At 45.3% G+C, this 18,467-nt stretch overlaps 1 protein-coding gene across 2 annotated transcripts in view; it reads right to left on the minus strand.

Annotated features, from left to right (window-relative positions):
• The window catches only part of LOC122804241 (serine/arginine-rich splicing factor 5-like), a 56,536-nt gene that overhangs the window by 6,786 nt on the left and 31,283 nt on the right, over window positions 1-18,467 (minus strand). For both annotated transcript variants that reach the window (XM_044073992.1, XM_044073994.1), the window contains exons 5-6: window positions 10,631-10,700; window positions 5,038-5,111 (exon numbers count right to left, since the gene is read on the minus strand). In XM_044073992.1, coding sequence (XP_043929927.1) covers window positions 5,038-5,111; window positions 10,631-10,700 — 144 coding nt within the window. The remainder of the gene's footprint in view (window positions 1-5,037; window positions 5,112-10,630; window positions 10,701-18,467) is intronic.

The raw sequence follows: 18,467 nt of genomic DNA on the forward strand, positions 1-18,467 counted from the left end.
CCCTATAGTCTGCAGTAAGCTATGACAGGGATTAAAGCATTTTGTGAAGACCCTTGCTGCCGCAAACAGACCAAAGGGCAAAACACAGAATTGAAGATGTGAGGAAGCAACAGAAAAACAAAAATTTCCTGAACAGAGGGTGAATGGGGATGTGAAAGCAAGCATCTTTAATGTCCAATGACACCATAAAGACTTGGGGAAGTACAAGCCAAGAGTGGGTAAAAAAGTCAGCATCTGAAAGGTGGAGACTTTCAGAAAAGTATTTAAATGGGAAAGGTCCAGAATGGGCCGCCAAAGGACATCCTTCCTGGGGACCAAAACAGTAGAATCCTTTTCTAAGTTGAGAAAATTCCCTTGAGAGAGAAGAGCAGATATGACAGAACAGTTCCAATTGTTCTTTTGGTGGTTATGGGATGCCCCTGAAGGAGGGGAGAGTATCCCAAACCATGAAGCATCCTTGTTTGATGATGGCGAGGACCCAAGAGTCCTGGGTTATCAGATTCCAAGGAGACGAGACAGATACAGCAGTAGATGGCCCTGGAGGCAGGCAAGTCACAGGAGCAGAAAGGGCAGTTTCTGAATGTGGCTGAAGTAGACTTTTGAAGTTTCCTGGGGAGACTCTTACCTTTGGAGGGAGAACAAAGGTGGTCTTTAGCAGGGTAGTTACTCTGGAACCTGGGGACTGGAGAAATAAGAATATATGTTTAAGTTCCTTCAGCTCCGTGCCTCTCTTGCAGTGATACGAAAAGGTCTGCAAGCCAAGCTACCACACAAGACTTTGTCTAGAGGAACATCCTCAGGGTTCACCCAGAGCCGCTGCCCTGGCTGCAGCATCCACAGCATGATGAACTTGCTGGGTCAGCCTTGGGAAGAACAGTTGGAGAGAGGAGACAATTTAGCCTTGGAGGGCAAGTCAGGGAGTTCCGAAAGGAGCTTTCCTGCATCTGACGAGAGCCAGGAGCATTCCACCATATGGATTTGATAATTAATTCCATTGAAGGCCAAAGTAGCAGAGGTGTTGACCCCCCCCAATCACTTCCTCCTTATCAGGACAGTAAGGAGAAGGAAGGCAATTTGAATGCCTTGTCAGCTGAGATTGAAATAGTAACTGGATCTGCAGAAGGGGCTTTGAAGAGGAATTTAGAGGCAACAGGCACCTTATAAAAATCTATCTGGGCACTTGGATGCAGCTGTAAAGACATCTATGGTGGTTAAATGACCAGTAGGAATGGCAGAAGCGGATGAGAATCCATCTGAAGGAGGTCATACCTCCTTTGAATGTCTGACACTTGGCAACAGTCCCACTTGAAAAATTATTTCATCCTCAAAATAGTTTCCCCAAAGGAAATATCCTCCCCAGGGGAATCTGTACCATTAGAGGACTTCTCCTGATGATTCCGCCTCATCTGAAGAGCCATCTACAGATGTCCTCTTAAAAGGGGCTAGAGAGACAGAAGGCAGTACGAGGGGGGGGGGGGGGGAGGGAGTGGCTGAAGGCTGATGCAGTGCCATGAGATCAATGAATAAGCCTTGGGGAAAAAAAAACACCCACCAATCCGGAGCTTGATCCTGTGAACTGGAGCAACATGGATTTTTCAATTTTTTCTTAGGAGATTCCATATGATGGAAAGTCACTGGACCCAATGTTAGGATCGCACATCCTCCCACAGGGTGATTTGGGTAAGGCCGTGTGCACCTTCAGAAATGAGCAGCATTTCCCCTCACTTGCTCATACCAGACACCTGCTTTTTACTCACAGACCCCCCCCCCCATGCTTCTCACTGAAGGGACAAGTACCGATTCTGGGATAGCCTCCAGGCCTACATCAGCCTCAGGAGGGACGCCCGGAAGAGAGCAAGCAGCAGGAAGATCAAGCCTAGGTTTCTTGGCCTTTGACTGTGGCTCGTTTGGAAGGGCCTGATGTGGTCTCCATCTCGCATGCTAAATGCTTAAGTGAACTCTCTAGATGAAGCTCAAGGGACTCTCTAGATAAAGCTCAAGGGAAGCTAGACAGCTCCCAAGTGTTTTGGGGACAAAGGGCTTGCAGACAGCACAGGAGGTATTGGTCGCGGTCTGGGCCAAGGCAAAACAAGAGTCTTGGGAGTCCTTATGTGGAATCTGCCTTCCACACAGGCACTTTCCCTTCCTAGCAGACATGAAATCACCAAAATACAAGCAGTAGCCAATATATTAAGAACTCCACAGGGGTATTTATCAGACTAATCTGGCAAGTAAACACCCAGAGCAGGAGATTACACCGGCGGCAGAAAAATTCCAAAATTGGTATGTGCCGATGTCTGCTTTATACCAGACTTCTCTTTATGGTCAGTGTACATAGGATGATGTGTCACTGCATGCAACTTGCAGCATTTAGATTTTTGTATACTGGCCAGATCAGCCAGAAGCAAACTCTCCCTCATGTGAGGAATACTGCAGCAAACAAAGGAAACCTAATCTGCTAAGGGTAGAATACTAGACATGTTATGTTTTCATAACTATATAGTTACTGTGTCATCTAGCTTCTTTATTCATTCACCCGTGGCAGACCTGGCAAGCAAGGCAGAAAAAAAGCATTTTGCACACAGGCAAATGGATGGGAACTACCTGACCTAGGGTGTTTTAAGCACTGCACAGTGATCCATCTTTCCTATATGTAAAAACCTACCACCACTTTCACAGCTTCACCTGTGCACAACACTGAAAGAGGCACTCTTTTCAAGTGGGGCCGGGGCAAGCTCAAGCCTAGAATGCCATTTTTGTGCATTTCCAGTTCACACCCATAGCTTCTTAAGGCATCCAGACCAGTTTTGGGCCTAGCTTCTTTAACCCAACAACTTATCAGCTAATGGACTGTATTAGGAAGTGCACAGCGTCATTAGCAAAATGATATACTAAGACTGTTAATCTAGGATGTCTTGCAGTACAGAAATCAATTGTCACATTCATAATCTCAGAGAGACTTATGTATGTTATTAAGGGGTATGAAGTGAAAGTCCATGGTAAGACAGAAAAATTCATTGCCAATGTTAATTTGCTTGACATTGAGAAATACTCACTAGTAATTATGAAAAAAAAAATATTTCCCTATGTATTTAATGTTATAAACTCACACAAGACATGTGAAACCTTGGATAATTCTTGAATACCTCAAACATGCACACAGAAACTTTTCTTATATGAAACCTAATGTTTGGGTTAACAAAAACGTTTAAGTTGCAGTTTCAAAACTATGACATTTGTGAAAGTTTAACAAAAATATAATTTGGGATAGGTGTGCATCATAGTATTTGCGACTATGTGAGGTATTGCTAGCTATGCCAGAAGTAAGGCAGTGGATGTGTAACCTGCGCCACCACAGCTACCCAGAGTTTTGTAAAGAATTAAATCATTTGTACAGGTGTGCGTGTTGAAAATCTATCTGTAAAGTTACTTGTGTTACTGTACTCTAACTACTGACATGAATACACTAAGAGGATACTGGAAGAGAAGAGGTTAATCTCAGTCTAGCTAACTTTGAAAAAAGTTTGAAATGAAATTACCTGGTATAAGCCATAAAGACTATACCTCACACTTCCAGAAGCTGCAACAGATCTTAGCAAAGCTCTGTGTAGGTGCTAGATTCTGGTTCAATTGCTAGAAAAGGGTAGGAACCAGAAGTCAGATGACCAGATGTATGTGATGTCATTCTGTAATCCAGGACTGAAATGATGTTTTAATACCAGATAAGACAGAAGTCTCAGTCAGTTTCTGGAACCGACAAGACCACTCACCCACTTCTTGCTTAGCTTTAGTCAAGTAACCAGGGAATAGTAATTCTTTAGACCAGTCAGGAGAATATAGTCAGATTAGTAAAGTTCTATTTTTCTGCATACGTGTAAATCTAGTCATGTGTGTTATCTTAACATTTTCAGTGAAACTCTGGTGTTTATTTTATCTAGATGGTATTATGTTTTTATTATTACATACATTTAAACTTTTCATTGTGGCTGGTCTTTTATAGAACTTTTTTTAACTTCCGAGTACTTATATTTGGTGACACTGTGGCCGCTCCTGAAAGCCTTGCTGTTTGGTCAGCATTACCATTTGTATTAGTATTAATTTCACTCCGTACAACTGGGTACCCTTGTAAGAACCTTAAAGTAGCTGCTGGCTTTGCAGTGTCTGATGGCAGTAACTACCCAATAGTCTGGGCAAAGGGTAGCAGAGTGAGTAAATCTGTGCCAGCCTTTCCCAGATGTGTGTATGTGTGTGTGTGCGTATAAATCATATCTCCAAGTGTGCATGTCAGCTGCTTGGAGCAGGGGACACAGAGCACCGGTTTCAGAGGGAGGTGGAGGACATGACTTGGACTCTGAGCTGAGGACTCAACTCTATAGCTTTGCCAGTGAGGAGTCTTTATTGAGGGGGGGGGGGGGTCTGGAGAGAGACGCAGGCAACCCCAGACCCTGGGCTGAGTGTGTTCCCATGTGCTCTTAAGGAAACTGTGCTTGGTGCAGAGAGCTACATCTGGAAATACTGAGTTTACCTTTGTTCCAAGTGAACACTCCTCACCAGTTCAGCAGTGAGGATTCAGGCACTTTGATTACCGGCCCAGAGGAGGGAAAAATTATAACTGCACAGACTTCACTGTTACCATTTAACACACTTGTAACGCACCGTTCATCTCCAATTCAACCACTACAAAAAATGTGAAAACAGCATGCTAGAATACAGCTTTTAACAATAAACACTGCAATGTGTCTCAAGAGACCCAGCGTTACACAGAAATGGCCTAAAACTTCCACTGTTAATGAAACCCCTGACTAAAAGCAGTACGACCAAGTAAACTGCCTCCAAGATGAACTGCACTCCACAGTATGCCAATTACGAACTATCCAAACAATTCCTCGTTAGTTCTCGTTTTCACCATCTGGTTACTTTTAGTGAACCATTCCAGTTCTGTCTTTGTGAGGGCAGACCAGTTTAAACCATTATAAATCCCCTACATGCAAACATGCCAATGTCTGTCATGTAGCAGAAATGCAAAAGAAAACTTACCCTTCATTTAACTTTGGTCGGTGTGCATCCGCAAAAGTAACTTCTCCAGCTTGTCTCATAAAATCCTTGAGGTCCTGTTTTTAAAACCAGCCAAGTTAATTAGAAACACACAAAAACCTATACTTCAAAGCATTAACTGTGAGAGGAGCTCAGCCCATATACAGATGGGTAAACACTAAGTTAGTAAACAACAAAAGTCAAATTATCTACAGGAAATGCAGAATTATCTACAGCAGTAAAAATTTACTTTACCTGCAATTAATTATCACTAGGCTAGCCAGGCAGTGTGCCGACACACACACTGCATTAAGCTCTTGAAGGGGATAACGCCATGTAAGAAGATGCCCGACTGGCTCTTTAGGCACCCAAGTGAACTACTACCCACTCGATGGCAGACTTACATCCCTCTCTACAGGGAGACTACAGTCGGAGGCAGAGAGGACTGCTATGGTCAAGAAGCAACCTGGGATCACCTCACTGTCACGATTCGACCACCAACTTACTTTCGAAACTTTCATAATTTCTTTTTCGACCACGACCAAACATTCAGAAGGGATACAGGAGGATCGATTATATCTTGTTCCAAATCTTTTTCAGGGGCCGTTGCAAAATGGCACAAAGGTGCCCAACTACATCTAGACCAGCAAGCACATGGATCTAGAGATGGCCAACTGACATTGTAGGAGATGACTGGCAATTTCAACCAGGCCAAACCCACAGTGACAAAGAGCGATTAGGATAACCCACAGGCATTCCTCGTCACAAGGCCAACGACACAGATAGGCTGGCAAACAAAGGGTGTAATACTTGGTTAAAAAAGTGAACACAATGTCAATTTAAGAAAAAAAAAAATCAACATCCCTGACATTAGACTTTGCAATTAGTGTAATAAGTACTTAGAATACCAAATTACTGCCAATTAATAAAACCAATTTGAAAAGCTCTACCTATCACAAATCACACTTTAGAAACAGGTGTGCACATCTGTTATAAAAGAACACTTTACTGTGCAACAATCTAAATGTAGCCCCTCCACTATAATCAGGTACATAAATGACTAGATCAGAGAAAGCATAACCCACATCTCAACTAGGTAACAGAAACCAGAAAAAAAGTTTCAGGATTGTGTGCCAACTTTATCAATATACAATAGATTTCATGCCAATAAAGAAAAATGCCATGTCAGATGTTTAAGGTAACAAACCGCTATAAGCAACAATTCATCCACTACCACCCAAGGGAACCTTTTGATCTTTCACCCCACTAAATATTCAGTAACATGCCATTTCTCCTTCAGCCAACAGCTAAAACACTTTGCTCTACAAAAATACTGCAACTTTTAGCCAAGATACAGTAGAAAAAGGAATGAACTTTTGGACTGTGCCTTGCAAGCCAGCTTGGTGGACATACCCTCAGACTTTCCAAGGCTTCCTGGACTGTATTACCATACACTTGTGGGAAACCCAAGATCAGTTCGCCACTAGGAGTAAATACTCAAAAAGCAAAACTAAATCCAAATTAAATGTTAACCAAGTAACACCTAGGCAAACATACAAGCCACCACATCACTTCAAAAGGATTATGTAAGAAGTGGTGGAGTAGAGGTAGTCAGCCTTCCTTGGTGTGTCAGCAGTCCACCCTTAAAGTTCACATCTGGCAATAACAGGCAATACAGAACCCCAGATTTACTTATAACAACTCCCATTCTCCACTATGAAAAAAGACCTTTATAGTGCCAACCCTGTCATACCCACTAAGCGGATTTCAGCTGTACCACTGCAACGACCCTCCCAAATTTTCATTTTCTATTTTATAGCCACCAGTAACCCAGTAGCAGCAGCCACCACAGAAAGGAATCAAGGTATCCAGACATCCTCAGCAAAAGGGCAAGCACAGCCAAGTATGTTGGCAGACAGCAGAGCTTGTGCCTCAGCAGCTAAATAGGGTAATCCTGGCAATCTACACACCAGATGTGCCTAGTACAAAGAAATGGACAAAACTAACAGAAATTAATACAGCCTTGAACACTCCCAGCATGTACAAGTTGAGCAACCACAACTATACCAGCTCAAGACAAATGGACCATAAATTCATTCTTGCCAAGGGTAAAAGGGGAGAAAACGCCCAAAGCAACAAGTCAAAGGTGCTAACTGAAGAGCCATAAGCAGCACAGTAGGAAGTCTTAGGAAACTAAAGTGAAGATTTCCACCAAGTAGATGCAAAAAGCACAAATTCAGGCTCTCAGTGTCACCTCTGTCATCAGCTGACCTATGGAAAATCATTTAACTATGGGAAGTCACCACAACTCTCACCTAGACCAAGGTCCTTCCCTGGCAGGCTTTATCAAGTCAGAATTCCCCATTTTCTCCATATATTACCACATCAGCACTCAAACCCAAACCACATACCCAGTCTCCACTCCCATCCGATTCTGAAATGGTGGTACAGTCTTGCCCAATTTCTGCTTTGAGGGGAACTGTTGGGGTTCTTACCTTCTTAAACAATACATACTTAGCCTCATGTTACTGGTGTGGATAAAAGATTCTGATCCCAGTTTTGTCCCATCTACAGTGGGTTAGGAAGCATGGACTTTGACCCCCAGTTCCCCACAGGAAGGGATGGAGTGAATTCCAAGGACTGTAAATCTGTATTCTCCTTGCCCAGCCTGAAAGCATGACCTTTCCTCATCCCAAAAGCAGTGAAGTCTAATGCGACCCTATACTAGGGTCCATAAAGTATTAGATTAGGAGCGTGCTTAAATTACTTTTAGGTGTAGACCTTTTTACATAGGGACCTCTCTCCGACATCCCTTGTATAAACAGCATAACCAGGGTGGCTAAGATTATAAACTGCTTCAGGTCAGGGCAATCGAGCTTCATTTCTGAACACAAATAGGAGTACCATCACCACCATGGGAGGTGGTCCTTGTTATTCAAGGTAAGGCCCTTTATATCTAAACAGAGCCTGCGCTGAAGAAAACCTGGACACAATCTTCTGATGACATGCACAGTAGACACAATCTTCTGATGACATGCACAGTAGACCAAGACCCTACCTCTACAATTTAAGCAAGACTTGTACAAGGTTCTTTATGCTAATGGGTGGGTTTATCTGTCTTTCAGAAGGGGTGGACAATGGAGAGAATTTACATCTCTCCATGCTTTCAGTAGGGTGCTCTCCCCCAAGCTTTTGGGAAGACCTATAGAAAAACAAGCAGCTCAGTCACTGGCAGCAACTTTATTACAGTAGAATCCTGCAAATTACCCCCCCCCCCAACCTCAAACACTCCCCAGACCATTAGGAGCTCAAGTTAAGAACAGTCTACCAGTTCCTATGAGCCACTAACAAAAAGGACACTGGCATCATCTCTATTTCTGATGGGCCAAAATATATAAACTTAGGAAGGTCCTGTCCTTTCTACAGGGATTCCGATACAGAACTGCAATAGCCATCATCACATTTGGATTTAGTCTACCATCCCTGAAGAGAATTTCTATGCCATAGGCCACCCCTACTTGTCAACCTTGGCTGAAATCTTCTTTGCTCTAGAAATAGGCTTTAATGGTGATGAGTACTGTGGATAGTTATGTCCACACAATTGCAAGCAATGTACCATTACACCATCTGATCCCCTCAAACATGTGGCAGTCTTGGAGAAATTATTTTGCTCTCCTGACCTAGGCAGCATTAAGACAACTTGCAGTTATACCAAACCACTACAAGTCAAAGACTATGTCAGTCTCACCTACTGTACAAAACAGGATTCCCTTCATGGGCAAGGGGTGCCCATACACGGGAGGACACCATCCTAACGTGGTACAAAGAATAGTCCACAGGGGAGGACACAATCTTAACGTGGTACAAAGGATAGTCCACATCACGAATGTGGAAACATTAGTCCCACATGAACTGTCATTTTGTGTGTGTGAGAAATACTAGATAGACTACCAAAAAGGACCAAAAGTTAAAGGTAGGCTTTTTAAAAGTAATTACGATCACCTCCTATACACCTGTTGAGAGTTACTTCCCACAACAAAGGTCATGCAGGGATTAGAAGAAAAAAAAGCTTTCACCACACTGGTCAATACTACACCCATCATGATTAAAATGGGGGGCTTAAAACTTCTGGAAATATGCCTATGCAGTATATTTAATAGTAAACTCCAGCAATACAATGCTGCCCACATCACTTGAGCTTAAAACCCACACCAGAGTGATCAAATTAAAAGATGAAGATTTGCACTGCAGTAAATCTAATTAGTAGTCTAAAGCAAACTTTAAAAATTGTTTTAAAGTACTACCTTCCCATTAAGCAATTAAAATCAAGTTCACACTGTACTTTGTTGATTCATCATTTTCATCAATGAACCCCCCCACAGTACAACTTGAGTTCTACAGCAAACACTGAACTGAAATTAACTTACCTGTAGTGGCAACATAAAACAGTTGGCAAAAGATAAATACTTAAAATCATGTCTACATCTAAAAATACTCAAAATATTTTGACTCAGTTGAACATGGAAAAACGGATGGCAATGACTACCCATTTTCGGCAAGTAAATTTATTTTTTACAGTGGAATATTCATAGCCCTTGCCCAAGTACACTGATCTTGGATTTATCTAGGTTAAGTTGGGCCAAACAGGTTCAGGCTCCTAGGCAGTAGCACCATGCCCACAGCTTCAACAAGGAAGTGCACGTGGGCAGGGGATGTGATGTTTGCTGTGCTCAGTAAAGGGTACATGCTTGGGTTAAATACATGTACAGCACAGAAGAAATTCTGCATGCAACTGTAGCACCCCCCCCCCATTTAAAGATCTGTTCCTTGGTCACCAAGGAAGGAAGTGGTAGCAGTTTTGTGCACTGCATTTTTACTGCCAACATGCCCATTGGGCAGCCAGCCACTGACAGCTACCATACCACCCGTCTTGGTGCCTTGGAAGCCATAGACCTCATTCTCCCTATGCATATAGAATCTGTGAGCATGGCAATGTGTGCTTCTCCCTGCTCAAAGGAAATGCACAACAGTCATATCTCTGCAGCGGAATTTCATGTCCCCAACCAAAATGTATGGCAGGGAAAGGGGTCTCTACCTGGGAGCCTGTCCCCAGGCCAAACAGCCTGTACCCATCACACCAGAGGACCTGGCTGAAACCTGAACTTGAATTTAGTGTCATATTTTAAACATTAGAATTACATACAAAAGTAAACAACCTAGAAGGACTGATACCACCACAGTTCAATTTCCCCAAGACATGCTCTTCCTCCCCAGAAAACCACTCCAAAATCGAAGAATTAACTGTTTTTCCATGGTGGGCATACTGGCATTTAAATGGGGTGTGGTGCTGCTCTCATTGTTTTAAGACCTGAAACCACTTGGAGTAATCTGGTGTCAAAACCTATAATGAATGACCCTTTGAATTGGGTGTTGTGACCCTCAATATTCATTTCAAACAAGCATGGTTATTAAAGCTCATAAGTTACAGTATCATTTCGCAGCAGCTGCATTCATATACAAAGGATACCTGAAACAAAAGAGAAAGGAAAAGTTAAATGAAACTACTCTGCGTTCTCTATATAAACTTCAGACAAACCTGCCAGCTGACTCTCGAAGATAAATTCTCCACAATCAAACGGTTTTCTGTACGTGGAGGAGGGGCACTCCTAGAAAGAAACAAAACAGAGTGTAACTTTCTATTTGGTAAATGGTTAAGAAAAGCACACCGCAAACAAAGAAAAGATTTGAGGATACACTGGCAAACTTCCAGGTCCTTACAGCAAACCCAAACACCTTCTGCCTTTTCTTGCCACAATCCTGAAAACTCTGTAGTAGATGCACTCCCCACCCCAACCACCAAACGGAGACACAGGACTAGTTAAAAGTGAGCAAAACCCAAAGTCATCTAAATTAGTTAGAAAATCAACTCCTACAAGACCAGCATTGTAGCTGAAGTTAGACCCTTTAGGGGTATGATCTGCAATACCAGAAACCTACACAACAAGTTAGTTATGTACTCACCATAACAATCGATGTATGTGGTCCATCTCGCCTACATTCTTTACTCGCGGGTTCGGAGCAGAGAATCTGCTCAGACTCTGCCAACTACTCTCTAGCACGAAGTTTCTAATTGGCTGGGCTAACCCGGTATCCCAAGATGCACCTCGCCCTAGCCCCAGATCTTGTTTGCAGCCATATCAATCATAACCCACACACAACCAACACTGGATAGAATTCTAGCCAAGGAAGAAAAAGCAACCTTGAAGGGTTCACAGAGCCAATATTCCTCCAAATCCTCTAGGAAGGGGGCAGGTGGGAGGGTACGTAAGAATGTAGGTGAGATGGACCACATACATCGATCGTTATGGTGAGTACATAACTAACTGATGTTATGTGGTCCTATCTGCCTACATTCTTTACTCACGGGACAGCGTCCCCAGCACCTCCATCCTGGGAGGCTCATAGGAAGATACTCCTGAGAACCATGGAACCAAAGGAAGCCCGGCTTCTAGAAGCCACGTCCAACTTGTAATTAGTAATAAAGGTGTGAGGAGAGGCCCAGGTGGCCACAGCACAAATATCATCCAATGAAAGCCTGGCATGGTAAGCTATTTATGTAGACATTGCCCTGGTAGAGTGAGCTTTGATGGGAAAAGGTAAACTTCTGCCTGCTGACAAGTAGATGAAGGAAATACAATCTTTGATCCATTTAGAAATTGTGCACTTGGAAACCGGACAACCTGCTCTGTTCTCTGAAAAGGACGCAAACAGCTGATCAGACTTCTGAACATGTTTAGTCCTGTCTAAATAGAACCTCAATTGTCTGTGCACATCCAACTGATGGAACCTGAACTCTGCTTTATTGGAAAAAATTGGAAAGAACACTGGTAACTCGATAGATTGATGGAGATTAACAGTGGATGACACCTTTGGAAGGACGGGTAGAGTCTCAGGGAAACTGTCCTTATGAAAGGTCAAACAGAGATTTAATGGACAGAGCTTGAAGTTCTGATACTCTTCTGGCCGATGTAATGGCTATTAGAAACGCAGTCTTCCAAGATAAAAATTTCAATTCACAGGTGGTAGCCGGTTCAAAGGGTGGTGAAGTGATGGCTTGTAGCACAAGGTTTAGATCCCATGGCATGACAGGCTCTGGAAGTAACCAAGCGCCGTTCAAGAAGGCCTTACAGAGTTTATGGCCCATGAGAGGGCTCGTAAGATGTGTGGAAATTGGAAATTGCAGCCAATTGTACTTTAATGGTAGCGGGCGCAGAGCCCCGACAGAAAAAGCATGGCTAAAAAATCTAATACCGATGGAATTGGGGCTGTGAAGGGGTCCAAATCTTGGGCCCGAGCCCAAATGGAGAACATTTGCTGGAATAAATCTTTCTGGTAGAAGACTTAGAAGGCATTCCTTTTCACCTGAGGTGGTACACATCTGGTTTTAGTCTCCTAACTGGTGATGGAAGTGGAGCAGCCAGGATGTCAGCCTGAGGGTTCGCAGGGATGGATGGAGCTGGCCTGACATGTGAATCAGGTGGTCTGGCACTGGGTCCAGAGTCCAAGGACCGTCCACTGTGTACTGCTGAAGAAAGGGGAACCATACTAGAGGCCAGTGTGGAGCAATAAGAATCATCCTGCTTCCCAAGGATATGGCTTTCTGAATCACTCTTGGTAACAGAGGAAACAGAGGGAAACCGTAGACCAGACCGGGGGGGGGGGGGGGGCAATCGTGGGCTAGAGCACCCCTGGGTGACTCCCCATGTGGGGGGGATCAGTGTGAAGTACTCGCTGCATTTGGCATTGAGGGGACTGGCAAAGAGATCGCAGCAAGGCTGACCCCACCTGTTGAAAATTTGAACCGCCACTCTGTTGTTCAGGGACCACTAGTAAGGCATCAGAACAGCTTTGCTCAGCCTGTCTGCTATCACATTGGACTTTCCCGGAATGTGCGTTGCCACTAGGAACCGTTGGGAAGATACTGCCCAATGCCACACTTGCATGGCCTCTCTGCAGAGGGGATAAGACTTGGTTCCCCCTTGCTTGTTCAGGTACCACACTACGGACATGCTGTCCCACTGAATCGCAATAGTTCCCAGAGGAAGTCTTGGGAGTGCTCGCAACACTAGAAACACCGCTCTCGTCTCCAGAACACTGATGTGCAGATGTACCTCGTGATCTTGCCACGTGCCTTGGACCGTCCTGCCAAGATAATGCCCCCCACCCCATCTGGACCGTCCTGCCAAGATAATGCCCCCCACCCCATCTGGGAGGCATCCGTGGTCACCGTGGCCACTGGAGACATAGGAATAAAGCTCCTCCCTTTGTCCAGATTGGCAGAACATAGCCACCAGCAGAAGTCCTGTTTGCACCGTTCCATGAGAAGTATCAAGTGGGAAAGAGGAAGCTTCTGAAATTACCATTGGGCCGAAAGGAGCCATTGAAGTATCCACATGTGTAACCTGGCCAGAGGCACCAGCATAATGGTGGCGGCCATGGAGCCCAAAAGCTGGAGAACTAACCTGGCTTGAACTCGTGGCCACAGTGCGTGGATCTGAGACTGCAGCACTCGGATTCTCTCGTGGCAGAAAGGCCCGCATTTGAATAGAGTCTAGCTCTGCGCCTATAAAAACACGCTGTGAGGGCAGAAAGGCAAAGTTTTCCCAGTTTAAAGTCATTCCTAGTTGTTGACAGCGCTATGGTAGTCTCCCTGGCTTGAACGAGCAGATGCCTGGTGGGGGGCGGTGAGAAGCCAGTCGTCCAGACACAAACACCTGAATACCTGACGTCTCAGGTGAGCTGTCACCACTGCCAAACACTTGGTAAATACCCTGGGGGCTGTGGTGAGACCAAAGGGCAGGGCACGAAACTGGAAGTGACTGGCTCCTAGCCAGAAGCGCAAGTGACTCCTGGATGCCTTGTCCATTTTGATGTGCAATAGGCATCCTTGAGATCGATGGAGCATATCCATACTCCTTTTTCCAGCAATGGGAAAATGGACTGAAGCGTGACCGTTCGGAACTTGGACTTCAGAACATAGAGATTCATTCGACTGAGATACAGAATGGGTCTCGGGTGCCCTGTTCTTTTCGGCACCAGAGTGTCTGGAGTAAGTTCCTGATCCGATATGGTCTGAGGGGACTGGTTGGATGACTCTTTCTAGCAGCTTTGCAATTTCTAGTGCTGCTTGATCCAGTTGACTGGGTGGGACGTCTGGGATTCTTCTGATTGGAGGGGGTGTTGATGAAAAAAAGGGGATAGTGTAACCTCCAGTAACTATTCGAAGCACCCAACAATTGTGTGATGCTTATCCAGGCTTCCGGGTGCAATGAAATTCACCCCCCGACTGGCTCCGGAACAGCAACGCCTCAAGAACGCTGAAAGGAAGATCCGCGAAAGGAATCGCGGTCTCCCGAGTTGCGGGGGCCTCCTCTGCCTCTAGGACGGCGTCTTCCAGAATAATCCCCCCCCCTCTGCCTCTGGAGGGGGACACACCTTGAGCTGCGAGAAAGGACCTCAGACTTTTTGAACCATACTTTCCCTCCTCTCTCTGAGCCTTTGGGTAAGGCCTAGAAGGGTGAGAGAAACTGGCCCCTACGGGTGTCTTTCACTGGTCCCGAAGAGAGAGGACCCATCAAAGGGGGGAGTCAGTGAAGCAAGACAAAGGCCTCCGCGAAATGACACAGGCACACCCAGGCTTGCCTTCTAAGAGCTACACCTGAGCTAGCTGCCCTAATTGCCACTTCGGCTGCATAAGATACGAGCCTCATGGACGAGTTTGACAATAGAACCAAGGGCCGACGAGTTTGACAATAGAACCAAGGGCCGACGAGTTTGACAATAGAACCAAGGGCCGGAAGTTTGACAACAGAACCAAGGGCGGCAGGTTTGACAACAGAACCAAGGGCCGGCGAGTTTGACAATAGAACCAAGGGCCGTGAGTTTGACAACAGAACCAAGGGCCGACGAGTTTGACAACAGAACCAAGGGCCGACGAGTTTGACAACAGAACCAAGGGCCGACGAGTTTGACAACAGAACCAAGGGCCGACGAGTTTGACAATAGAACCAAGGGCCGACGAGTTTGACAATAGAACCAAGGGCCGACGAGTTTGACAATAGAACCAAGGGCCGACGAGTTTGACAATAGAACCAAGGGCTGTCGAGTTTGACAATAGAACCAAGGGCCGACGAGTTTGACAACAGAACCAAGGGCCGACGAGTTTGACAACAGAACCAAGGGCCGACGAGTTTGACAATAGAACCAAGGGCCGACGAGTTTGACAATAGAACCAAGGGCAGACGAGTTTGACAATAGAACCAAGGGCAGACGAGTTTGACAATAGAACCAAGGGCAGACGAGTTGGGCAGACAACTGGGTGTTAACAGTCTACCCTACTGCCTCAGGTATGTTACCCGTCAGAGTATCTCCTTAAGCAGATCTTTGGAGCAGAGTGAAATGACAGGAGGTAATTCAGCGACCGCAAGGTAAAGGTCGCCGAAGACAGGGTACACTTCGGGTACCGGTCCACACTCCTGGACTCCTTGTTAGGAGGATGGACGGAAGTCTCTGCAACTTCCTGCTGAGTGGCTGCCGCCACCACCAAGGCATCTACTGAAACCCCTTTGGTCAGAAACTTTCCCCGGGGGAGCAGAAAGGAACTTATTTGGACATCTGGGCACCGGTTCCACAGAATCAGTGTTCTCCCACACCCTTCGATCAAATCCAGGAGTTTGAAGGGTGGAGACACCCAAGAGGCGGAGGGTTGAGCTCCTAAGGCCTTGAGGAATACAGAGGACTCCTCAGAGGGGGTCTTGGAAGGCCAGTTGTGCCTCTGCCTCAAAATCTCCAGGATGGCAGAGAGACATTATTGGTGGACAACTTGGGGGACCCCTCTGACTCCTCAAAGTCGGTATCAGATGTGAGGGACTTGTCCTGGGAGTCTGCTTCCTCTTGCACAACTTCTTTCTGGGGGGGGGCTCCTCAGGCACAGACTGAGGGCCCCTCAAAGTAGGGGACTGCTCAAGGAGGTATCCCCAGACCTTCTGGCTCCACCATCCACAGATAGGGGGGCGTCAGCTCTAGCCGGGGTGTAGGGGGACGGAGTGACTGATCCAGGTGACTTTACTATCTAGCCAGTGTTCCTCATGGCCTTAAAGGCAGCCCCCCCCCCGAATCATTGGTACCAGACAGGGACTGGCTCCGGAGCCAAAAACAGTTTTGCTAACACCGGCGACTGCAGGAGCCTCTGGACCACCCTATCCACATCCAAATCGGACAGCCCAGAGGATTTGGAATAAATAGATCAGGATCTCCTACCCGGAAACTCATGCCTTACACTGGGTGACCGGCTCCGAATAGGCTCCAATAATATCGGAGCAGAGGTAGACTCCAGTATAACAGATACCTCCTGCGGCCCTGAGGACAATGGAGCCGAGGAAGTAGTAACCATAACAGAAACCTTCTCCTGCGGCCCCGAGGCCAATGGAGCCGAGGAGGAAGTATTCACTTTTGAAACCTTCTCAGACGGCTCCGAAGAGGCAGACTGAGCCGGAGATCTTTTCTTAGCCTTGGAAGGCTGAGTCTTACCAATAGAAGACTAAGAAGAATCGAAGGCCTCCTCAAAGGAGGGCTTAATCAGGCCCTTCAAAATCGGTTTATTTTTTCTTTCCTGCAGTACCCTAGGGCTACAACACGTGGTAAAAACTGCAGGACTCTTGCAGGTGAATAGCACCAAGACAATAAACACAGATGGAATGCCCATCTGTAATGGACATTTTGTAGCCACATTTGGTACACTTCTTAAACCCGAAGGGTTCATGTTCTTTCTGCTCTTTAGACATGGTAACAACCGCACAACACTCAGCCGACAGAGACAACACAAGAGAAAGGCGGGAAAACCAAAACACTAACGGCCAAGGAAACTAAACGTTTCTTGGAGGGAAAGCACAAAAATACAAGGGAACGCTGGAGAGGACTAGGTCCTCTAACGGGCCTAGCCCGCGAAACAGAGGGATACCACAAACAGTCCTCACAAACGCTCACAAGAACTTAAAAAAAAAAGGAGTAGCTATTAAAATAGCTTTTGCAAGACAACTGACTACTAAAATAGAGAAAGTATTTGAAAAGGGTACTTGGCCACAGCCAAGCGAGACCACGTCCTAACTAGAGCGGCAAACGAGATTGGGGCTAGGTGCATCTTGGGATACCGGGTTAGCCCAGCCAATTAGAGACTGTGTGCTAGAGAATAGTTGGCAGGCAGTCGGAGTAACCAGTTAGTAAAGAATGTAGGCGAGATAGGACCACATAACATCCTGCATTACACACCCTTTAATTTACAGAAAATGTAAAATGCACATCCAAGCGCAGAGTATAACACACAGTGCTCCTTTGCAACACATGCACCAGGCCACGAACAATGTGCACCTGCAAGCTTCCTACAATCCCCATTTACCTCACTTGCATCACCACTTATTAGGTGCGTGATGTAGCAAAAGTACAGTTGTGCATGCAAACTTACCATAACACTACGTGCTGAAATAGATCACTGTTGCACAGACAGACACACAGACAGACACACAGACAGACACACAGACAGACACACAGACAGACACACAGACAGACACACAGACAGACACACAGACAGACACACAGACAGACACACAGACAGACACACAGACAGACACACAGACAGACACACAGACAGACACACAGACAGACACACAGACAGACACACAGACAGACACACAGACAGACACACAGACAGACACACAGACAGACACACAGACAGACACACAGACAGACACACAGACAGACACACAGACAGACACACAGACAGACACACAGACAGACACACAGACAGACACACAGACAGACACACAGACAGACACACAGACAGACACACAGACAGACACACAGACAGACACACAGACAGACACTGGGTTAGTCCCACTAGGCTAGTGGCCTCTTTCAGGTGACAAAGATAACATACTAGATTCCCCATATAGTAGAAATACTTTTGTTACCCCAAACTTGGAAATATGTCAAGGGATACAACTTTTGCTCCACTACTTTGTACCAGTTATTTTTGCAATTACATTGATTAGTTAGGATTTTTTGAGCATCCTAACATGGGAAGCGTGTTCAAGTTTACAGTGAACACACAGACTGTTCCTTAAATGTGATTTAGCTAGCCATCTGCCAAAAATGCAAATCTTTTTATGTAGGAAAGACTAACTACGTTTAAAGGATAGAATTAAAGAGCATGTATACAGTTATTAGAAATAGATCTCATAATAAATGCCCTAGTGAAATATGTTAATGAACATGGCTTAACAGTTTTAAATTCTTGGTTATACAGAAAGTGGCACTAAATGAATGCAGTGGGGATATTGAGAATTAGTTTTAAATTCTTGGTTATACAGAAAGTGGCA

Source organism: Protopterus annectens, chromosome 6.part0 (assembly GCF_019279795.1).
Source record: "Protopterus annectens isolate FY-2018-M chromosome 6.part0, PAN1.0, whole genome shotgun sequence".
Taxonomy (NCBI): Eukaryota; Metazoa; Chordata; order Ceratodontiformes; family Protopteridae; genus Protopterus; species Protopterus annectens.